The sequence below is a fragment of the Salvelinus fontinalis genome, chromosome 5 (genome assembly GCF_029448725.1).
Source record: "Salvelinus fontinalis isolate EN_2023a chromosome 5, ASM2944872v1, whole genome shotgun sequence".
In the NCBI taxonomy this organism is placed as follows: domain Eukaryota; kingdom Metazoa; phylum Chordata; class Actinopteri; order Salmoniformes; family Salmonidae; genus Salvelinus; species Salvelinus fontinalis.
The window spans coordinates 35,297,869-35,322,800 of record NC_074669.1 but is presented as its reverse complement, the minus strand read 5'-3'; the positions used below and the strand labels follow the sequence as shown (position 1 = coordinate 35,322,800).

Here is a 24,932-nt window from a genome sequence, read left to right as displayed (position 1 = left end):
CACCTTGAGGATGAGATCACTCCACTGATGTAAGGTAAGTATAGGCCTATACAAATGAACCTTTTTGCCATTTTAATAATGCGACATCGTACTCAAAAGCAATTTCATGATAATTGATTATGTTTTTGTAAATGCCTATGGGGCAACATTATATTAATACGTTGTATTTTTTTAGACTAATTACTACTTAATTGTGATTTGTTAATGATGTTGTGTTGAACATGTTTTTTTTTATTATAATAGTGCTTTTAATGCGTATTGCAGGTGTTATTATTTGGTGCGGGATTGTTCCGGTGACGGTATTGGCTCACGCATAACTATGCCACTCCCTTCTCCAAATAGCGTTCGCTGTGGCGCCTTTCAGTAACTTTCATGTCGTGTATAGGGGACAGCTCTGGTGAGACACAACGGACTTGAATGATAAGGAACTGTAGCTGCCTTCCATCAATGTTATAACCGTTATTTTTTTTATACAGTCTATAACAAAGTAACGTATTATCTCTCATCTGTATTTGTGATAGATCAAGGAAAACTATTGGCTACTTATAAAGACTCAAACTTCGTAACTTCGGTATTTGTACCCTAGTGATTCGCGGACCGGATAACTATCGGTTACTGTGCGGAACACTGTCGATTCAGAGAGGAACCAAGATATCAAGTAAGGAAAAACTATTCATTCTTTCTCACTTCGACATTTTTTTTGTGAGATATAGCCTAGACTACTATCCGCTACTCTCAAGATCACCACAGCATTCTATGAATATTTGTGGTCCAGGTGTGAGAACGCAAGCGGATCCTCATCTCGATCTCTCTTGAAGTCTCTCAACTGGGCAGAAAGGCTGGTTGTTTCTGCTTATCTATAAAGTGTTTAAACAAATGCCTTTTTGTTTGAGTCATCTCATTTATCCAGGCTGTTTGCCTATAGCGTATATATGCATAGGCCTACATTTTTTTGGGGTTAAAGATTGCAAGTAAACTTTTTGCAATTTCAAGTTTGAAGTTTTATTAGTCTTATGTACGGGATACACATGGTATACACGTCCAGGAAATGTTTACTTGCAGGTTCATTCTCGACAATGCAACAATAATAATAAATAATAAAATATAAACATAAAGTAAATATCTCAGTAGAATAAACATTTTAGCATAAGTATAATACAGGACTGCACAATTTATAGTCCTATATTCGAATCAAATGTATTGGTCATATGAGATGGGTGATGCAATATGTAAACACAATTTAAAAGTGACTAAGATAACATAGAATATTGTGGAGTGCAGTTTATACATATGAGATGAGTAATGCTAGATACGGAAAGATTATTAAAGTGCCTAGTGATCCATTTCTAAAAGTGGCCAGTGATAACCAGATCTATGTCTATAGGCAGCCGCCTCTGACGTGCTAGTGATGGCTGTTTAACTGTCTGATGGCCTTGAGATAGAAGCTGTTTTTCAGTCTCTCGGTCCCAGCTTTGATGCACCTGTACTGACCTCGCCTTCTGGATGATAGCGGGGTGAACAGGCAGTCGCTCGGGTGGTCGATGCCCTTGATGATGTTTTTGGCTTTCCTATGGCATCGGGTGCTGTAGGTGTCCAGGAGGGCAGGAATTTTTCCCCCCGGTAATGCGTTGGGAAGACCGCACCACCCTCTGGAGAGCTTTGCGGTTGTGGGCGGTGCAGTTGCCGTACCAGGCGGTGATACAGCCTGACAGGATGCTCTCAATTGTGCATCTGTAAAAGTTTGTGATGGTTTTAGGTGTTAAGCCAAATTTCTTCGCCTTCTTCACCACACTGTCTGTGTGGGTGGACCATTTCAGTTTGGAAGTGATATGTACGCCGAGGAACTTGAAGCTTTCATCATCTCCACTGCGGTCCCGATGATGAGGATAGGCGGGTGCTCCCTCTGCTGTTTCCTGAAGTCCACGATCATCTTCTTAGTTTTGTTGACGTTGAGTGAGAGGTTGTTTTCCTGGCACCACACTCACAGAGCCCTCACCTCCTCCCTGTAGGCTGTCTCATCGTTGTTGATAATCAAGCCTGCTACTGTTGTGTCATCCTCTCACATTTAGAGGAAGGGGGGGATTGGGGGGCATGTGTTTAAATTGTGCAGTATTTATCGATCATAACAAGAGACTGGTAGCAGCAGTTGTGATGTGTGTGTAGCACGAGTGTGTGTGTGTGTCAGTAGCAGTCGGTGCCGATGACTCTCATTTATATTCCATTCACCCAGCTCAATGTAACATGGATAGGTTTAGGCTACTACATGATACTCATCATGAGGTTGCTACAACCTAGCCAATGAATGAAAGTTTACAACATAGGTGCACATCTAACTGATCTAAGGTGTAATCATTAGTCCAAAAGTTGAAAATGAGACTTTCCATTGGATAAAGTCATAGCAGCCACATAAAAAAACAGCATGATCACGCCCTCTCCTCTCACTTTTTCTCTTCGCTTGTGGACTTCAGTGCACGACACATCAGCTGTCTGTGACCAGACGATAAAACCTTTCCATGCCATATCATGACCGCTAACTGCTACACACAGCCTACATCGTTGTCACCATATTAACGTCATAGTCAACATAGCTACTTGAACTAACGTGTTAGTTAACACGCTACAATCATGCAGTACAGTGTACGGTCAGAAATCAGTTTAGCAGTTACACTGGTGGGCCCCGGTGGCAATAAATGAATAAAACCAAAAGCTTACCTTGGCTTGGAAGAGTTCCAGTGTTGGATAGTCATAGCCAGCTAGCTAGCATAGCATCCATCTCTGTTTTAGCCAGGTGTTTGAGTAGGCTAAACTAGATAGCTGCATCTGCAAGCTAAGTGAAAGTGAAAGTAAAAACAAATACAAATACAACCAAATATAGCTCTCTCTCTCTTGCTTTTCCTTCATTTTGGAAGAAAGTTCGTTTTTATAAAAAATTGTGAAATAGTGAAACGTTAAAAAAGTTGACCTTTTTAGATAAAACTGCTAAATATATTCACGTCACCAAATAATTGATTAAAACACACTGTTTTGCAACGAAGGTCTACAGTAGCCTCAACAGCACTCTGTAGGGTGGCATCATGTTGTAGCCGGAGGACAGCTAGTTTCCGTCCTTGACTTCAATACAAAACCTAGGAGGCTTGTGGTTCTCACCCCCTTCCATAGACATACACAGTAATTATGACAACTTCCGGAGGACATCCTCCAACCTATCAGACCCTCCTTCATGAACTGACATGTTGTCACCCAAACAAAGGATCAGATAATGAATATACTACTGAAAGCATGAGCTACAGCTAGCTAGCACTGCAGTGCATAAAGTGTGGTGAGTAGTTGACTCAAAGAGAGAGAAAGACAATAGTTGAACATGTTTGAACAAATTAATTTCTTCAAACATGAAGGAACGGAAGAGAGAGAGCTATATTTCTTATTTTTTTCACTTTCACTGTCCCTTACTTAGCTAGTGAATGCAGCTAGCTAGTTCATCTTACTCAAACACCTGGATCAAACAGAGAGGGAGGCTATGTTACCTAGCTGGAGAAGGGTGGGTGTGTTTGTCTGTGTCTGTGTCCCAATCTTGCAGCGGGCTAACAAGTTTCATATTTTTTTTTCGGTACCCTTGCACCACTTGTTAGATGTTATGCACGTTGATAGCTTGACAGCAACATCCTTGCCATGTGATTTATCATAGTAACAGGCAGCTGCAATGTACATGATAAGACTGAAAACATGCAAGGAGAAGCGATCGGGTGAATTTATGATGCTACCGGATAGAGAAATACAACTTCACTCTATCCAATCAGAGCAGCAGGATCAACGTACACCCGGTCCTTCTCTTTACAGACAGGCAAACTAGCCCATTTAGTTATTTAGACCGCGCATGAATGACTCAAAGACAGTACGGTATGGTTTAGAAACTCTGTGACTGACTGACATGAGAAAGATGAATGAAAGCTGGCACCCGAAAATAACCTTTTTCCCCCAATCACGGATAATTACAAAAAATTCGTATCCAGAAAATATCTCATATCTGTTACGATACTCGTTTTGCCCGACTATTCGGCACATCCCTATATGAAAGTGAACTGTTCTTGCGTGTGATCAGGGGTGTATTCATTCTGTCGATTCTGTTGAAAAACCTTTCTTAAACGGAAGCAAACAGAACAAAACGGGGATAAACATAACTGAATTTGTCCAATAGAAGCTCATGTTTGCAACTGTTGAACTAATGATTACACCCTAGATCAGCCACAGTAGATGCAGGCATGATTGTGCAAGGCGGTATTGAATGTGTCACTGGCTGTCACCTTGATTACTCAAATTTCTCTCCACCTGTGCACCTACGTTGTAAAATGTTATTCATAGGCTAGGAGGTAGCAACCTCATGATGGATGTAGAGAAAATTAGAGTATCATGTAGTAGCCTAACCTATTGATATTACATTGAGCTGTCTGAATAGTCATATATCATTTTTTGTTGCCATATTACAACCCATGTTGTGATAATTGCGTTGTTTGCTCTATAACCTGTTAGTTCATATACCTTGCCACTGTGATATATAGGCTTTAGGCTGAGACAAATAAGACACATTGGCAGAATAAATTCAACCACATCTGTGTTTCATCACAAAACCGGAGAGCAACATCAGTCCGGTGGAGTCCACGAAGCATATTGCATGTAACAAACAGTTACATGACTTACAGCATGGTCAAGCAAGTTCATCTTTCTGACATTTTCAGACTACTAATTAACTATTGATTTAGAACCATGGAGAGTTAGGCTACCGGAAGTGGCAAACAGGAGCTGCCTCCAATATTCCAGCACACTTTCAACTTTAACATTTCAACATCATCAACTCACCTATGCTTAGTCTAATACAGTGACAACTAAAAGATACCAAACAGAATTTAGTCCAATCAACATAAGCTAAATATGATCAATATGTCCATGGTACTGATTTGTGTGTGTGTGTGTGTGTGTGTGCGCTTGCAAGTAGAAAAACATGTTGACTCAACCTACTTGTAGAGAAGCCAATGCCGTCCTCCTCTCTTTCATGTTGCCAAAACGGTCTATGACTCTGTCATACAGTACACTTTTAGTTTTTGTTGTCCTAGCCTACCAGGCTAAAATGCTTGCTCGCTAGCCTAACTTCCTTTCATGGGCAACGATGAGCCAGGTAGTTAACACTCATCTACTACATCTAGTCACATATTGAACTTACATCCTCTCAAAGAATCGCCGTCAAAATCAGCAGTATAATCATTGGCCAGCACGGAGAATTAAGTAAAACCAAGTAAAGTTCAAACCCCTATCTCCATCCATTGCTAATTTAGGAAAGAGACCATTGTAGCTAGGCATTGCATCTCAATGCTAGAGGCGTCACTACAGACCCTGGTTCGATCCCGGGCTGTATCACAACCGGCCGTGATCGGGAGTCCCATAGGGTGGCGTACAATTGCCCCAGCGTTGTCCGGGTTAAAGGAGGGTGTGGCTGAGGTAGGCCGTCATTGTAAAATATGACTTGCCTAGTTAAATAAAGGTTAAATAAATAAATAAAAAGCTAGCCTGCCATCGTAGAACAACAACACAACGAGATGCAACAATTGCATTTTTTCCTGTCAATGACGTTTGGTTTTTAATGTGATGTGATTGGTGTGGATCCAAATCCAAACTGGCTTCCCTTAACACTTTCTTTGGGGCGCGCCAGGACCATTCACAGTTGAGCTCTCTCAGTTTACGCTCATAGGCTATTATTTTATATATTATTTTATCAAGGGAGGCCAAATGCTCGCTGGCTTCCCTTGCATTCAATGCTACGGGAGGCAACAATGTCATACTCCTTTTGACCAGACAGCATCAGATAGATGGGCTACACATTTAGAGACAGGGGGGCGCTGTTTTGCTCACTTGGATGCTTTATCCAGTGAGATACATTCAGCGTGTTGTGAATTGAAGGAAAATTCTGAAACACAGAGAGACGAAAGATACATTATTTAATGTTTTATTTTTAAACGGTCAAGTTTTTGGGGAAGCCTGGCTTCCCTTGGCATCTATGAATACATGCCACTGAGGTACCGGAAATCAGCGGTCAGTTCCTCCATGTGTAAAGAATGTCTTGGAAGTCCCTTGAGAGGAGGGAACTGTGGAACTGCTTTAGTTGAGAAATCAACCAGGATTTCCTCCCGGTGATGCAAGCCCCAGAACACAGAGTTTGGAATTGGTTCAACCCCTTGACTAATTGGGAAGTGACAACATTCCCGAGAGTTTTACTTGTGAGTAACCAAGATAACACTGTGACTCACACTGGCTTGGTGGAGTAGGTTATTAAGCTATACTCCCAGGGGCATGCAATCGAGAGGCTGAGATTTGTGTGATAAAAAACAGGCTTCACACCTTTATAGGTTAATCTACATTGCCATTCTGGCTCTGGCTGAAATTCAATCAGCAACCAAAATTAGATTTGAGAGATTTGATTTGGCCAGTGGTCTATGCGTAAATATGCATTAGGTGCCTATTCCGATGTGGGCCACATTTGTTGATCAGATCTAGATTGACATTCATTAGTTTTCTGGTAGTTTGATTATTTGTGACAGGCCTGCTGTCATATCTTGTTATTGTTACTTGCAGAATACAACTTGTTTTGATATGTGATCTAATGAAAATCAGGCATGAGGCTTGTGTGTACCAGCACGGGCTGTCATTGAAAGGATTCACCTTTGTTTTTAATGTAGAGCCTGATCGTGCCCAGTGCTTCCTTCTCATCATTATGCTGATAGTCGTTTGATATAACACACACACACACACACACACACACACACACACACACACACACACACACACACACACACACACACACACACACACACACACACACACACACACACACACACACACACACACACACACGTTGTTATATCTCACTGAATAACACCTAGGCCTGATTGTTATCGCTCAGTAACACAAGTCTGCAGGTTGCCACTTGGTAGAGCTGGGCCGCTGTCCATCGTACTGTATTGTAACCTGGGATGTTATTGTTTTGATCCAGAGAACCAATGAATGAATGGATGCAGTCATTAATCTGTGTTCATGTTTGGAGTAATTTTCATGAATGACTTTTCATGAACTTCCATGCTAAGGGTCGGAGGCTATTGATGTTTGGTATGGGAATCAGGTTCCTAGACCAGGTGACAACACCTTCTCAATTACTAAGTGAGTCGAATAGGCCTAGCTCTGTGACCGCCTTAGCTTCAGAAAAGACGAAGTTAACCACACACAACAATTCATTTACATTTACCAATTGGATGTGCTTGTTGAGCAGTCCGATGACGGGCTCATCATATGCTGCGCCGTGACTGTAAAAAGCGTGCCATTTTCCCTACATACAAATTCACACAGACAAAGGTCGGACAAAATGTGTCTTACGCTACATCCTGCTGAATTTTTTACAGCATTTGTTGCCACTAATGTCTAATTGATTAGGCTATATATCGCATTGGTTCCCGAAAACACTCCAAACAGTTTGCGAATGCTAGGACAGAGATGCATGTCCAATGTCAAAGCAGACCGTGATTTGGCTACATGTTCTTGTCTCAGCCATATCCCCTGTAGTTCAGCTCATTACAGTAATGTCTTTGTTTATATTTTCCCTTGCTTTTCCCAGTTTTAATCTGAGTTATCATTCCAGAATGATTTGAGTCATCCATGGGCGGTCTAATTAACTCGACTGGCTAGTTTGCCTGTCTGTAAAGAGAAGGGCGGGCTGTACGTTGATCCTGCTGCTCTGATTGGATAGAGTGAAGTTGTATTTCTCTGTCCGCTCCGTGGAGTTGTAAAGTGTGCGTGCGTGCAGGGTACCCCTGGTAATAGTTTGGGAATGAGCCTATAAATGATCGCCGCAGCGACAGGGGAGCTTACTTTTGGGAAGAGTTTGAGGTTCCTCAGAGGATTAAGGGGAGGATCATTCTCCTAAGTGAATTTCTGAGAAATAAAAATAGTGAAACATTAAAAAGTTACCCTTTTTAGATAAAAGTATACTAAATGTGTTCACGTCATCAAATAATTGATTAAAACACTGTTTTGCAATGAAGGTCTACAGTAGCCTCAACAGCACTCTGTAAGGTAGCACCATTGTGTGCCGGAGGACAGCTAGTTTCCGGAACTCTTCCAAGTCAAGGTAAGCTTTTGGTTTTATAAATGTATTGCCACTGGGGCCCCCGCCTGTGTCACTGCTAGTAGCTACAGTTGAAGTCGGAAGTTTACATACACTTAGGTTGGAGTGATTAAAACTAGTTTTTCAACCACTCCACAAATTTCTTGTTAACAAACTATAGTTTTGGCAAGTCGGTTAGGACATCTACTTTGTGCATGACACAAGACATTTTTCCAACAACTGTTTACAGACAGATTATTTCACTTATAATTCATTGTATCACAATTCCAATGGGTCAGAAGTTTACATACACTAAGTTGACTGTGCCTTTAAACAGCTTGGAAAATTCCAGAAAATTATGTAATGGCTTTAGAAGCTTCTGATAGGCTAATTGACATATTTTGATGTCAGGCCGACGACAGAGCTGGTGTAACTGAGTCAGGTTTGTAGGCCATTTGAACGTCTCCTCGTGGGACAATGGGTACACGTGACTCTTGGGAAGTGCAGCGTTTACCTGGAGATTTATCGCACAATCCCCCCCCCCGGTTGATGAGGTGTTCATTTAGTCACTTACTTCTTACTAAAAGCGATTGCCAAATCGGCATATTCGGGGGGATGCGCACCGTGGAACCCTGGTCTGGACTCTCCACCGACGTGGCACCGATGGAAACTCCCAGACACTTTCCAGAACACTCCTCTGACCACCCCTGGAGAACCCCCTGTCTGCACGAAATCTTAGGATTGTGACTAGCCAGCCCCAGTACCACTGAAAACGCAGGCGAATCGATAATGAAGAGACTAATTCGCTCCCTATGATTCCCCTGCGTCACCATGTCCAGTGGAACTGTGGCCTCCCTGACCAACCCTGACCCTAATGGCCGGCTATCTAGGGAGTGCACAGGGAAGGGAGAATCTATCTGCACGAGCGGAACACCCAGCTTGATGGCGAGTCCGCGATCCATAAAATTCCCAGCTGCACCTGAATCGACTAGAGCCTTATGCTGGGAAGAGGGGAAAAATTCAAGAAAAAAAATCAAGACAAACATGTGACCAACAGGGGGTTCTGGGTGAGTTTGATGCTGACTCACCTGGGGTGACAGAGAAGCGTTCCGCCTGCCATCTCGACTCCCAGACGGCCCCCCCCAGCACCGATCGGCCGTGTGTCCTCTCCGACCACAGCTGGTGCAGGGGGAGCCCCCTCCTCCGGTACCCCTCGGCATGGCCCCTCCCAACTCCATAGGAATGGGAGCGGGGGTGCTGGGTGGTGGAACGAACAGGACCCTCTCCGAACACCCGCGGGCAGCCAGCAGATTGTCCAGCCGGATAGACATGTCGATAAGTTCATCCAGGGAGAGAGCGGTGTCCCGACACGTTAGCTCCCTGCGGACGTGCTCCCGGAGACTACACCAGTAGTGGTCTATCAGAGCCCTGTCGTTCCACCCAGACCCAGCGGCCAAGGTCCGGAACTCCAAGGCGTAATCCTGGGCGCTCCTCTTCTCGTGCCTAAGGTGAAACAGTCGCTCTCCAGCCGCTCGGCCCTCTGGAGGGTGGTCAAACACGGCACAAAAGCGGCGGGTGAATTCCGGGTAGTGCTCCTTCGCCGAGTCTGGGCCATTCCAGACTGCGTTTGCCCACTCCAGAGCACGACCCGTCAGGCAGGAGATGAGGACACTCACCCTCTCCGCTCCAGAGGGAGTGAGCCTCACGGTCGCCAGGTACAGTTCCAGTTGGAGCAAGAACCCCTGACACCCCGCCGCCGCTCCATCATACTCCCTCAGGAGCGCAAGACGGAGAGCGCTGGAGCCGGAGGATGGGAAGAGAGGAGAAGAGGGGTCCAGAGCTGGGGAAACCGAAGGTGGAGAGGAGACCACTCCTCTCCCATCGGTCCATTCTCTCCATCATCTGGTCCATCGCGGATCTGATCCGATGGAGAACGCCGGTGTGGTGGAGGACACGTTTCTCCATCGATGGAAGGGGGTTGGCAGTTGCTCCTGCTGACTCCATTCTTTCGGGGTGCGGGATTCTGTAACGTCCGGGGTGTAGTGGAGGAAGAAGTCAGGCGCAGCAAGCAGCGAGTTCAGGGTAGCGATACTTTTATTACACCACACCGGTGCAAATGACGCCAACTCAAAACAAATGCCCCAAACAGGGGGAACTAAACAGTTCAGCAAAAAACACCATACACAAACAACCGTGACGTACAGTCGAGTACAAACGTATACTGAAAATAATCCCGCACAACCAGGAGGCGGGCCGGCTGGCAAATAAAGCCCAACCAATTAACCTAACTAAACACAGGTGCAACTAATAAACAGACAAGGGGGGGAGATCAGTGGCAGCTAATAGGCCGGTGACGACGACCGCCGAGCGCCACCCGAACAGGAAGGGGAGCCACCTTCGGTGGGAGTCGTGACAAGTACGTTGTAAAATGTTATTCATAGGCTAGGTTGTAGCAACAACATGATGTGTATAGGGAACAATTTAGTATCATGTAGTAGCCTAAATCTGTCGATGTTACATTGAGCTGGGTGAATGGAATATGAATGACAGTCATCCAATACGCTGTAATAGAAAAAGGCCATGCTCATAAAAAAATAATCATCCTCCCTCATCTCTAACGGCACCGACTTCCACTGTTCTTATAATGGTGTTTATTGAGATGTTTTCCTTTCTTAATACTTGCCTCCTGTGCCTACCTTGGCTTTCAGACACGGTACCCCTCAACACAATCCAGGCATTGATGGAAACACTAAAAACTAAATGGAAGGCGCCTCTCAGACTGTTGTTGTGGCACTCAGCAGGAAGCAAAGCAAATTGGACCCACTCCAATTTGCCTACCTCTCCAACAGATCCACGGAAGATGCCATTTCCATCGCTTTTCACACGGCCGTAACACATCTGGACAAGAAGAACACCTATGTGAGAATGCTGTTCATTGACTTCAGTTCAGCATTCAACACTATTGTTCCCTCCAAGCGCAACACCAAGCTCAGAACCCTGGGTCTTGACTCCACCCTCTGCAGCTGGATCCTGGCATTCCTGACGGACAGACCATTAGCTGTGAGGATTGGCAACAACACCTCCTCCACACTGACTCTTACCAGGGGCCCCGCAGGGGTGTGTCCTCAGCCGTTGTACTCCCTTGTCACCCACAACTCCGTTGCTTTGCACGACACCAACTCCATCATCAAGTTTGATGACGACACCACGGTTGTAGGACTGATAACCAACAGCGACGAGTCAGTCTATAGGGAGGAGGTAAGGGAACTGGCATTGTGATGCCAGGACAACTATCTCGCCCTCAATGTCAGCAAAACAAAGGAGTTGATTGTTGACTTCAGGAAGCAGAGGAGGGAACATGCCCTGATCCACATCAACGGGATTGCTGTAGAGAGTAGAGGACGACCGATTATGATTTTTCAACGCCGATACTGGTTCCGATTATTGGAGGGCCAAAAAAAGCCGATACCGATTTTATCGGACGATTTTTATATATATTTGTAATGATGACAATTGCAACAATACTGAATGTACAATGAACCCTTTTATTTTAACTTAATATAATGCACAAATAAAATCTATTTACCTCAAATAAATAATGAAACATGTTCAATTTGGTTTAAATAATTTAAAAACAGTGTTGGAAAGTAAAAGGGCTTTATGTGCCATGTAAAAAAGCTAACGTTTAAATTCCTTGCCCAGAACATGAGAACATATCAAAGCTGGTGGTTCAATATTCACAGTTCTTCAATATTCCCAGTTAAGAAGTTTTAGGTTGTAGTTATAGGAATTATGACACGTCAACTGTTTCTCCCTATAACAATTGTATTTCGTATACCTTTGACGATTGGATGTTCTTATAGGCACTTTAGTATTGCCAGCCTAATCTCGGGAGTTGATAGCTCTGTTTATGACTTCAAGCCTATGTGTCAAGCATTGTAAGAGCTGCTTGCTAACGCAGTAAAGTGCTGTTTGAATGAATGCTTACGAGCCTGCTGCTGCCTACCACCGCTCAGTCAGACTGCTCTATGAAATATCAAATCATAGACTTAATTATAATAAACACACAGAAATATGAGCCTTTGGTCATTAATATGGTCAAATCCAGGCAACTGTCATTTAGAAAACAAAACGTTTATTCTTTCAGTGTAATACGGAACCATTCTGTATTTTGTCAAACGGGTGGCAACCCTAAGTCTAAATATTGCTGTTTCATTGCACAACCTTCAATGTTATGTCATAATTATGTAAAATTCTGGCAAATTAATTACGGTCTTTGTTAGGAAGAAACACAGTTGCATATACCCTGACTTTGCTTGTACTGAATGCAAGAGAAGTGACAACATTTCCCTAGTTAATATTGCCTGCTAACATGCATTTATTTTAATTAAATATGCAGGTTTAAAAAAATATACTTCTGTGTATTGATTTTAAGAAAGGCATTGATGTTTATGGTTAGGTACATTTGTGCAACAAATGTGCTTTTTTCACGAATGCACTCTTGTTAAATCATCACCCGTTTAGCGAAGTTGAATTAGGCTGTTATTCGATGATAAATTAACAGGCACCGCATTGATTATATGCAACGCAGGACAAGCTAGTTAACCTAGTAATATCATCAACCATGTGTATGTAACTAGTGATTATGTGAAGATTGATTGTTTTTTATAAGATAAGTTTAATGTTAGCTAGCAACTTACCTTGGCTCATTGCAGCCACAAGGTCCTTTTGACGCTGCACTCGCGTAACAGGTGGTCAGCCTGCCACGCAGTTTCCTCATGGATTGCAATGTAATCGGCCATAATCGGTGTCCAAAAAGGCCGATTACCGATTGTTATGATAACTTGAAATCGGCCCTAATTAATCGGCCATGACGATAAAATTCGGCCATGCCGATTAATCGGTCGTCCTCTAGTAGAGAGTCAGCAGTTTTAAGTTCCTCGGCATCCATGTCACAGAGGACTTGACATGGACCAAGAGGGTGCAAAAGCGTCTTTACTTCTTAAGGCGTGCCACCCTCGGTGTCACGACTTCCGCCGAAGTCGGTCCCTCTCCTTTTCAGGCAGCGTTCACCGGCCTTCTAGCCATCGCCGATCCACTTTTCATTTTCCATTTGTTTTGTCTTTGTTTTACACACCTGGTTTCAATTCCCCAATTACATGTTCATTATTTAACCCTCTGTTTTAAACCATGGTTTTTGTGCGTGATTGTTTTATGCATGTTCGGTCCGTTTTTGTGGGCTCGGTATTACGACATGTTATTGGAATATTTGAGTAAAGTTACTAGTCTTACTCATCTCTGCTGTCCTGCGCCTGACTCCTTTGCACCAGCTACACCCAGACCACTACAGAATCACGCACCAAATAATGGAGTCAGCAGGAACAGACAACCCCCCTTTTGCGGTGCTTTTGCGTGCTGCAGACAATGGACCGATGGGAGAGAGGAGGAGTTCTTCCAGCGCCTCCACCAGCACCACTACAACTATAACCTGTTCACCCCTCCTTCACCCGGTCCCAGTGGGATTCGGCTCGCGCTCCCGAGGGAGTATGATGGGATGGCTACCGGGTGCCAGGGGTTCCTACTCCAGCTGGAACTCTACCTGGCGACCGTTCACCCGGCTCCTTCGGGATGTTAGAGCGTGTCCGCCCTCGTCTCCTGTCTCTCAGGGAAAGCCCTGGAGTGGGCCAACGCCATATGGGGGGAAGGAGAAGCGGTGTTGGACCATTACGCGGAGTTCACCCGCCGCTTTCGGGGAGTTTTCGACCACCCGCCTGAGGGTAGAGCGACGGGTGAATGTCTGTTGCACCTGAGGCAGGGGCCGAGGAGCGCAAAGGAGTTCGCCTTGGACTTCCGGACCCTGGCCGCCAGCGCGGGATGGAACGACAGGGCCCTGATTGATCACCACCGGTGCAGTCTGCGCGAGGACGTCCATTGGGAGTTGGTCTGCAGGGACACCACTCTCACGTTTGACCAGCTGGTGGACCTGTCCATCTGGCCTGATAACCTGCTGGCTACCCACGGACGTCCGGATCGGGGCCAGTCAGTTCCATCCCCCAGCACCACCGCTCCGACGCCCATGGAGCTGGGAGGTGCTGCGCTTAGTGCGACCGGAGGAGGGGCCGTTCTCTGTACCATCTGTGGCCGCAAAGAGCACACTGCTGGTCGGTGCTGGCGAGGTTCCTCTGGGAGTCAAGGCAGCAGGCAGGGCACTCCCGTGTCACCCCAGGTGAGTCGGCACCTGAGTTTTCCCCGCATTCCCAGCATAAGGCGCTCGTAGATTCAGGCGCATCTGGGAATTTTATTGACAGAGCATTTGCCCATAGTTTAGGGATCCCCATTGTTCCTGTGGATATGCCCTTCCCTGTGCACACCCTAGATAGTCGACCATTAGGGTCAGGGCTAATTAGGGAGGCCACCGCTCCATTGGGCATGGTTACGCAGATGGTCACAAGGGGAGAATTAGTATTTTCCTTATGGATTCTCCTGCGTTTCCCGTGGTGCTGGGCCTACCCTGGTGCGTATCCGGGAGAGGGACGAGTGGAAGACGGCATTTAGTACCACCTCAGGGCACTGAGTACCTCGTCATGCCGTACGGGTTGATGAATGCTCCATCAGTCTTCCAGGCCTTTGTTGACCAGATTTTCCCCGGATCTGCACGGGTAGAGTGTAGTGGTGTATATCGACGACATTCTGATATACTCCGCTACATGCACCGAGCATGTGTCCCTGGTGCGCAGGGTGCTTGGTCGACTGTTGGAGCATGACCTGTACGTCAAGGCTGAGAAATGTCTGTTCTTCCAACAGTCCGTCTCCTTCCTAGGGTATCGCATTTCCACTTTAGGGGTGGAGATGGAGAGTGACCGCATTTCAGCCGTGCGTAATTAGCCGACTCCCACCACGGTAAAGGAAGTGCAGCGGTTTCTAGGGTTTGACAACTACTACCGGAGGTTTATCCGGGGCTTTGGTCAGGTAGCGGCTCCCATTACCTCACTGCTGAAGGGGGGACCGGTGCGACTGCAGTGGTCGGCTGAGGCGGACAGGGCTTTTGGTCACCTGAGAGTTCTGTTTACCTCGGCTCCCGTGCTGGCTCATCCGGATCCCTCTTTGGCGTTCATAGTGGAGGTGGACGCGTCCGAGGCTGGGATAGGAGCCGTGCTCTCTCAGCGCTTGGGTACGCCACCAAAGCTCCGCCCCTGTGCTTTCTTTTTGAAGAAGCTCAGCCCGGCGGAGCGAAACTATGATGTGGGGGGCCGGGAGCTGTTGGCTGTTTGCAAGGCTCTGAAGGCGTGGAGACATTGGCTTGAGGGGGCTAAACACCCTTTTCTCATCTGAACTGACCACCGCAATCTGGAGTACATCCGGGTGGCGAAGAGACTGAACCCTCGCCAGGCAAGGTGGGCCATGTTCTTTACCCGTTTTGTTTTCACCCTGTCCTACAGACCAGGTTCCCAGAACGCTAAGGCAGACGCACTGTCCCGGATGTATGACACAGAGGAGCAGTCCATAGATCACACTCCCATACTTCCGGCCTCTTGCCTGGTGGCACCGGTATTGTGGGAGCTGGACGCGGACATCGAGTGGTGATTACGTACAAAGCCCACTCCCCTCCAGTGTTCAGCTGGGCGTCTGTATGTTCCGTCTGCTGTCCGCGACCGTTTGATTTATTGGGCCCACACGTCACCCTCCTCTGGTCATCCTGTCATCGGTCGGACAGTGCGCTGTCTTAGTGGGAAGTACTGGTGGTCCACCTTGGCCAAGGACGTGAGGGTTTATGTTTCCTCCTGCTCGGTGTGCGTCTAGTGCAAGGCCCCTAGGCACCTGCCCAGAGGGAAGTTACAGCCCTTACCCGTTCCACAACGGCCGTGGTCGCACCTATCGGTGGACTTCCTCACGGATCTTCCTCCCTCACAGGGTAACACCACGATCCTGGTCGTTGTGGATCGGTTCTCTAAGTCCTGCCGTCTCCTTCCTTTGCGTCTTCCGGCACTACGGGGTAAATTCGGGCTAAATTATTATATTTTATAATTTCTTATTGTTGTTGCATTGTCGAGTAAGGAATCTGCAAGTAAGCGCTTCGTTGGACTTTGTATACCATGTGTATCCTGTACATATTACTAATAAAACTTGAAACTGAAATGGCGTATTATTATCTGAGTTGCAGTGACATGTCATTTTTAAATCAACATGATTTTTTAAAGTACAGACTAAAAATCCACTCAAAAACTATCCTTTGGTATGTTTTCATTAGTCCATTGTTGAAACAGTCCCAAAATATTTTGCATGTCAGCAGTCAAGTTTTGATGCATTTTGCATCATATGATTTTTTTGTGGATTAGTCCTTTAAGATCAATGCACAAACACTCTTGATCAGACTGTCTGCCAAATTACTCAAATGTAAAATGTGTTGTGTCTTCCCAATAGTCTCTAAGGTTCTCTCTACATTTGCTCTATCCTCAGTGAGAGTCATCACAACCGCAGTAGAGGCCATGCTCGCCAACTCTAACTCATGAAGACAATGTAAGTATGATTGTGGGCAACACCCAGGCCTTTAGTATTCAGTGGTCGAGACAGCAAGTGCAGTAAAGAGAGCGAGAGGGGGCGGGAGAGGGAGGAAGAGGGTCGAAACAGCAGGTCCGGGACAAGGTTACGGTTCTATAGCCACAGGTAGAACAACAGAAACTGGATCAGCAGCACGACCAGGTGGACTGGAGACAGGAACAGCCAGAAGTTGTCAGGCCATGTAGTCCTGAGGCTCAGGTCCTCCGGGAAGGTAGAGAGAGCGAGAGAGAGATGGGAGAATTAGAGGAAGCATACTGAAGATCACACAGGACACCAGATAAGACAAGAGAATTACACCAGATAGGACAGACTGACCCTAGCCCCCTGGCACATAGACTATTGCAGCATAGGTACTCTGGGAAACTGTGGCCCCGTCCAAAGATGCCCCTAGACAGGGCCAACCAGGCAGAATATAACCCCACCCACTTTGCCAAAGGGATATCAACAGACCCTGAGACAAGGCAGAGTATAGCCCACAAAGATCTCCCCCACCGCACTAGCCCGAGGGGATGCAAAACCGGACAGGAAGAACAGTGACTCAACATTGTGACTAAAGGCCCTGATGAAGCTCAGTGACACTGCTGACTTAAGTACCTACTGTAAAACACTCTCCTGTTCTCCTGTGAAACTAGTTTTGGGTTGAGTCAGCATTGGGTTGACAAGACTCTCTCTACTTTCCTCTCTTTATCTATCTCTCTGTCTCTCTACTTTCCTCTCTTTATCTATCTCTCTGTCTCTCTCTTTTATCTCATGTTCTCTATCTTGTCTTTCTCTATTCACCCGTTTCTCTTTTTATTCACCTGTACATCTCACCTGATCCCCCTTCCCTCTCCAAATTCCTCCCCATACCACCTCTCATAACTGATAGAAGATGTAAACATTTTATCTCTCCCTCGCTCACTCTCGTTCCTTCTTCCTCCTCTCTCTCTATCTCTGCAGGATCCTGTCTGCAATGCTAACATTCCTGGTGCATATCCTCATCATCTCCCGTGGTGAGTTGAGTTCCTTCCCCATGAGAAGAATCGTAACTATCTCACTGCGTCCATCCACATTACCTCCCCTACAACCTCCCGTGGGCGGATTGCTTCGCGTAGACCGAGAGAATCTGCCAGGACTGAATGGGATGCGTGAGATCAGAGCAGCATTAGCTCCGGATTGGGCGAAGGCGGCGCTTAATCTGCTTTGCCTCGAGTGCTTTGTGCGTGTGCCCACACGGATCGTAAAAGGGGGTTATGCCTGTAATCGCACAATTTCACTCACTCAAACATTTCAGAAGCAACGCCACATGCAGTTACATGTTACGTGGTGTTCCCTAGCAGCTTTTCTGCCGGAACTAGGCCTACCCATGTCAGCAAATACAGTACAGTGCACTTGTATTCGTTTACACAGAAACACAGGACCTCTTCCTATACTATCACATCCACTACACCAGGGTTTCCTAAACTCGGTCCTCGGGACACCATGGTGTGCACGTTTAGATTTTTTCCCTGGCACTACACAGCTGATTCAAATAATCAACTAATCATCAAAACTTTGATCGTTTGAATCAGCTGTGTAGTGTTAGGGCAAACAACAAAACGTGCAGCCCTTGGGATCCCGAGGACATAGTGTGTAATGCAGCGTTTCCCAAACTATCCCACCCCTTAGCTACTTACAATACAGTCCATTATTGGCAAAATCAAAAGGGCCATTAAGTGTTGCATTTCATTGGCGTGACACTGTGTGATCGAAATAGAGGTACGCTGTTCTCTGCGGTTACCCATCCTTTTAATGTTGGACGTCATCCAATGTGTAAGGCAACAATCCTTCTAATGGGTGGAATGAATCATGGTCTTGGAGGAGGACTAGTAACGGAAAGGTTGCAAGATCGAATCCCCGAGCTGACAAGGTGAACATCTGTCGTTCTGCCCCTGAACAAGGCTGTTCCTATGCCGTCATTGAAGATAAGAATTTGTTCTTAACTGACTTGCCTAGTTAAATAAAGGTGATAAAAAATACTTTGTCTCCCTGAGGCACTGTATCCCTATATATTGTGTCAGTCACATTGTTTCACCTGTTGAAATAGGACCATGTTCAGTATTTACAGTTGAAGTCGGAAGTTTACATACACCTTAGCCAAATACATTTAAACTCTGTTTTTCACAATTCCTGACATTTAATCCTAGTAAAAATACCCTGTCTTAGGTCAGTTAGGATCACCACTTTATTTTAGGAATGTGAAATGTCAGAATAATAGTAGAGAGAATTACTTATTTCAGCTTTTATTTCTTTCATCACATTCCCAGTGGGTCAGAAGTTTACATACACTCAATTAGTATTTCGTAGTATTGCCTTTAAAATTGTTTAACTTGGGTCAAACATTTCGGGTAGCCTTCCACAAGATTTCCACAATAAGTTGGGTGAATTTTGTCCCATTCCTCCTGACAGAGCTGGTGTAACTGAGTCAGGTTTGTAGGCCTCCTTGCCCGCACACGCTTTTTCAGTTCTGCCAACAAATTTTCTATAGGACTGAGATCATGGCTTTGCGATGGCCACTCCAATACCTTGACTTTGTTGTCCTTAAGCCATTTTGCCACAACTTTGGAAGTATGCTTGGGGTCATTGTCCATTTGGAAGACCCATTTGCGACCAAGCTTTAACTTCCTGACTGATGTCTTGAGATGTTGCTAAAATATATCTAAATACTTTTCCATACTCATGGTGCCATCTATTTTGTGAAGTGCACCAGGCCCTCATGCAGCAAAGCACCCCCACAACATGATGCTGCCACCCCCGTGCTTCATGGTTGGGATGGTGTCTTTGGCTTGCACGCCTCCCCCTTTTTCCTCCAAACATGATGATGGTCATTATGGTCAAACAGTTCTATTTTTTCTATCATCAGACCAGAGGACATTTCTCCAGAAAGTACGATCTTTGTCCCCATGTGCAGTTGCAAACTGTAGTCTGGCTTTTTTATGGTGGTTTTGGAGCAGTGACTTCTTCCTTAATGAGCGGCCTTTCTGGTTATGCCGATTATAGGACTCGTTTGACTGCGGATATAGATACTTTTGTACCTGTTTCCTCCAGCATCTTCACAGGGTCCTTTGCTGTTGTTCTGGGATTGATTTGCACTTTTCGCACCAAAGTAAGTTAATCTCTAGGAGACAGAACGCGTCTGCTTCCTGAGTGGTATGACGGCTGCGTGGTCCCATGGTGTTTATACTTGCGTACTCTTGTTTGTACAGATGAACATGGTACCATCAAGCGTTTGGAAATTGCTCCCACGGATGAACCAGACTTGTGGAGGTCTACAATTTATTTCCTGAGGTCTTGGCTGATTTCTTTTGATTTTCCCATTATGTCAAGCAAAGAGGCACTGAATTTGAAGGTAGGCCTTGAAATACATCCACAGGTACACCTCCAATTAGCCTATCAGAAGCTTCTAAAGCCACGACATAATTTTCTGGAATTTTCCAAGCCGTTTAAAGGCACAGTTAACCTAGTGTATGTAAACTTCTGACCCACTGGAATTGTGATAGAGTGAATTATAAGTGAAATAATCTGTCTGTAAACAATTGTTGGAAAAATTACGTGTGTCATGCACAAAGTAGATGTCCTAGCCGACTTGTCAAAACTATAGTTTGTTGACAAGAAATTTGTGGAGTGGTTGCATAAAAGTTTTAATGACTCCAACCTAAGTGTATGTAAACTTCTGACCTGAACTGTATCCTTAAGCTATAGAATCCCTCTGGTAAAGACTGAGGTTACCAGAGTTTATTCCACTGATGTTCTCTGAACAATAGTATTGCCTTTTTTATAATACTTTTTCCAACTTCATGAACATGTCTTGAATGATTGATCTTTTTAATTGATGAATGTATCATTATTATCAATTTACATCAATGACCTCCATTTAAATATTTCTGATTCTGCCTAGGAACAAATGCTATTGTAACGGTTGGAAATAAATATTGTGGGGATGGAATACCATGTGAAGAATCAACCCCACAACTCTGGTGTTACCAGCATCATCATGCCACAGCTTCTGCCCTGTGTCTGATGTCATTTCCTGTCAACCATGTAAACTTCCCATTTCTGCCTAAGGTGTTGTGTCTCTGGAGCCTATGCAAGAATCCCCCCATGGAGACGTTCTAGACCTCCCTTGGCAGACAGAGCTCTGCTGTGCCTCACCCCCAGCCCAGCTTCATCATGGGGGAGAGGGCGAGGACGAAGGGTCTGCAGGGTCCAGGAGGGCACCATCTGATCCGGGACACCCACACACACCCCAGTGCCTCTTTAGGAACTCCACAAGCACACTAATACCTCCCCAGGAGACAAATCCCAGTGGAGGTCAGAGTCCTGCTCTCTTTTAATGACATTACAGTTACTGGGTGATAGTTCTCTCTGCAAGACCTGGGCCCGTATTCACAAAGCATCTTAGAGTAGCAGTGCTGAGCCAGGATCAGTTCTGCCTTTTAAATCATAATGAATAGGAGTTGGGGACCTGCTCCTTAATCAGCACTCCTTCTCAGAGATGCTTTGTATACACTACTGTTCAAAAGTTTGGGTCACTTAGAAATGTCCTTGTTTTTGAAAAGAAAGCACATTTTTTGTCCATTAAAATAACATCAAATTGATCAGAAATACAGTGTAGACATTGTTAATGTTGTAAATGACTGTTGTAGCTGGAAACGGCAGACCTTTTATGGAATTTCCACATAGGCGTATAGAAGCCAATTATCAGCAACCATCACTCCTGTGTTCCAATGGCACTTTGTGTTAGCTAATCCAAGTTTATCAGGCTAATTGATCATGAGAAAAGCCTTGCCAATTATGTTAGCACAGCTGAAAACTGTTGTCCTGATTAAAGAAGCAATAAAACTGGCCTTCTTTAGACTAGTTGAGTATCTGGAGCATCAGCATTTGTGTGTTCGATTACAGGCTCAAAATGGCCAGAAAAAAAACAACTGTCTTCTGAAACTCGTCAGTCTATTCTTGTTCTGAGAAATGAAGGCTATTTCATGCGAGAAATTACCAAGAAACTGAAGATCTCGTACAGCGATGTGTACTACTCCATTCACAGAACAGTGCAAACTGGCTCTAACCAGAATAGAAAGTGGAGTTGGAGGCCCTGGTGCACACACATACACACACACACACCTAGTTAAATAAATAATAAACCCACACCCAATTAGGACAGTCATAGCAAAAAAGCCATGGAACATATTCTGAAAAATAGACCTTGAATCTGGCCAATATTATCTCAGGATCCACTTTGATGAATTAAACAAACAGTGAATGGGAAGATGTTATTAATTCATTCACCCCCTCTTAACAAAATAACTCTGTCTAACGCAGGTATTGTGTACCTCCGGTATACACTACCGTTCAAAAGTTGTTTTTTTGGGGGGCCTGCACAGAGCCCTGACCTCAACCCCATCGACCACCTTTGGGATAAATTGGAACCACAACTGCGAGCCCGGCCTAATCGCCCAACGTCAGTACCCGACCTCGCAAGTCACCGCAGCACTATTTCCAGAATAGTGTAGGTCGTTATAGCAGATAAGGGGGGACCAACTCCATATTAATGCCCATGATTTTGGAATGAGACGTTTGACGAGCATGGAGGGCACATACTGTTGGTCATGGAGTGTAGATTGGGTTTTACAGCGACCAGACAGACAGTCAGACAGTCTTGATGCAAACATGCTAATTGAATCTCTCTCCAGCCACCTGTTGGGACATCCTGTGTCGTGTCGATGAGACCTGGGAAAATGTAATATGTGATCTAAAGCACCGCGCCACTTCTTCAGACAACTCCACTCCTGGGTCGGTGACAATTTGCTTGCAGTGCTTGGTGTGAGTATCAAGTTAAATTTAAAGTAACAGTCCAGTGTTACCAGATTTCTATTAAATAGGACCTATAATTAATTACATTATGAGGGAAATAGAATGACATCATCCTCTATGAGGAAAGAGCAAGCATTTTTGAAACGGTCCATTTGAGTTACAAGATGGAGGTGGGGTTTTTTAAGTGTTTTTTCATGCAATGTATGCTTTGGCCACAAATACAAGTATAGGATGAGTCAACAATATTGCTTGGGTATGAGTTAACAGAATATTCACTTTTAAAAGTGATATTTTCACTGATCAGTTACTTTAACTTGCTGCTACTCTCTAGTCTCTCTCCTCTCCCATTACTTTTTGTTATTCCTGTCTAGTGTTGGCCAAAAACCTACCTGAGGCAATAAGAGCACAGGTGTGTGTGTGTGTGTGTGTGTGTGTGTGTGTGTGTGTGTGTGTGTGTGTGTGTGTGTGTGCTATGAGCCTATTCATCTCCCACAGCAGGGTTAAGCATGTGGTTGTAGGTGAATCTACTGCTGTGCAGGCAGCAGATCAAGTGTTGTAGGTGAATCTACTGCTGTGCAGGCAGCAGATCAAGTGTTGTAGGTGAATCTACTGCTGTGCAGGCAGCAGATCAAGTATTGGCTGGTTGATAACACACCAGCACCAGGATAACTGGGATTGCTGGCACTGTGCTAAACAGACAACAAGAACACACTACTGTTGTCACTCAATAAGCCTTTGATACAGTCATTCAAACAGGATCATCTTGTTCCATACTCAAACAGTGTTTGATGTTTTAATGTTTGAATGGTTAAATGTCAATCAATCAAATGTATCAGCAGTTGTCACAAAGACTGTGTTAACACAGGTAGCCCAATTGTGATATTTTGCCAATAATTGGTCTTTTGGCTAATCAGATCAAATCTTTTGCTTATAATTGGGCAAAAGATCAAAATCGGGCTGCCTGTGTAAATGCAGCCAAAGTGCTTTCACTTGCTCATTGCTTTCATGTGGATTGCACCTAGCCTGGTCCCAGATGTTTGTGCAATCATTTCAAACATGGCAGGACAAGGAATTTGACATGATAGCACAAACAGATCTGGGACCAGGCTAGGTTGCACCCTGACCTGTGCTTTGTCTATGATTTCCACACTACACTAGCCTATTATATTTACTGTATGAACGTATATTTATTTAGGCTGGCATTTGTGATGAGAACATGTTTTGTGTCCCCAAATAGCACCCTATTCCCTATGTAGTGCACTACTACAGTTGAAGTCAGAAGTTTACATACACTTAGTTTGGAGTCATTAAAACTCGTTTTTCAACCACTCCACAAATTTCTTGTTAATTAACACGTTTTGGCAAGTCGGTTAGGACATCTACTTTGTACATGACACAAGTCATGTTTTTCCAACAAAATTTTCCATCAATTGTTTACAGACAGATTATTTCAATCTGATTATTCACTGTATCACAATTTCAGTGGGTCAGAAGTTTACATACACTAAGTTGACTGTGCCTTTAAACAGCTTGGAAAATTCCAGAAAATTATGTCACGACATTAGAAGCTTCTGATAGGCTAATTGACATCATTTGAGTCAATTGGAGGTGTACCTGTGGATGTATTTCAAGGTCTACCTTCAAACTCAGTGCCTCTTTGCTTGACATCATGGGGAAATCAAAAGAAATCAGCCAAGACCTGTCACAATCGCCTGGAGTGGTGGGTGCAGAGTCAATTGCAGAGAGCCGAGGATACTGGGGAAAACCGTCTTTATTTGGATTCCCAAACGAACGCCCAAAACCATAGGCGAAAAATAGACAGAAATATAGTCCGACCCAACACAGGGCACACAAACACGCACACCCTGACTAACAGAAAACAATCCCCCACCTAACAGGCTTAAATAGACATAAATCAAGAAACAAAATAAGAGACAGGTGCAATCAATAATACCAAACAAAGAAAAGGAAAAAGGGATCGGTGGCGGCTAGTAGACTGGCGACGCCGAGCGCCGCCCGAACAGGCAGGGGAGCCACCTTCGGTGGGAGTCATGACAAGACTTCAGAAAATAAATTGTAGACCTCCACAAGTCTGGTTCATCTTTGTGAGCAATTTCCAAATGCCTGAAGGTACCACGTTCATCTGTACAAACAATGGTACGCAAGTATAAACACCATGGAACCACGCAGCCATCTTACCTGACTCGGTTACACCAGCTCTGTCAAGAGGAATGGGCCAAAATTCACCCAAAGTATTGTGGGAAGCTTGTGGAAGGCTACCTGAAACGTTTGACCCAAGTTAAACAATTTTAAAGGCAATGCTACCAAATACTAATTGAGTGTATGTAAACTTCTGACCTACTGGGAATGTGATGAAAGTAATAAAAGCTGAAATAAATAA

At 44.8% G+C, this 24,932-nt stretch overlaps 1 protein-coding gene across 1 annotated transcript in view; it reads left to right on the top strand.

Moving 5' to 3' along the window:
- Positions 1-385: 385 nt before the first annotated feature.
- Positions 386-24,932, top strand: part of LOC129855517 (leptin receptor-like) — an 81,127-nt gene continuing 56,580 nt past the window's right edge. Inside the window, exons 1-5 of the mRNA XM_055923270.1 lie at positions 386-658; positions 16,601-16,660; positions 17,642-17,694; positions 20,786-21,031; positions 22,411-22,540. Coding sequence (XP_055779245.1) covers positions 16,650-16,660; positions 17,642-17,694; positions 20,786-21,031; positions 22,411-22,540 — 440 coding nt within the window. The 5' untranslated portion in view covers positions 386-658; positions 16,601-16,649. The remainder of the gene's footprint in view (positions 659-16,600; positions 16,661-17,641; positions 17,695-20,785; positions 21,032-22,410; positions 22,541-24,932) is intronic.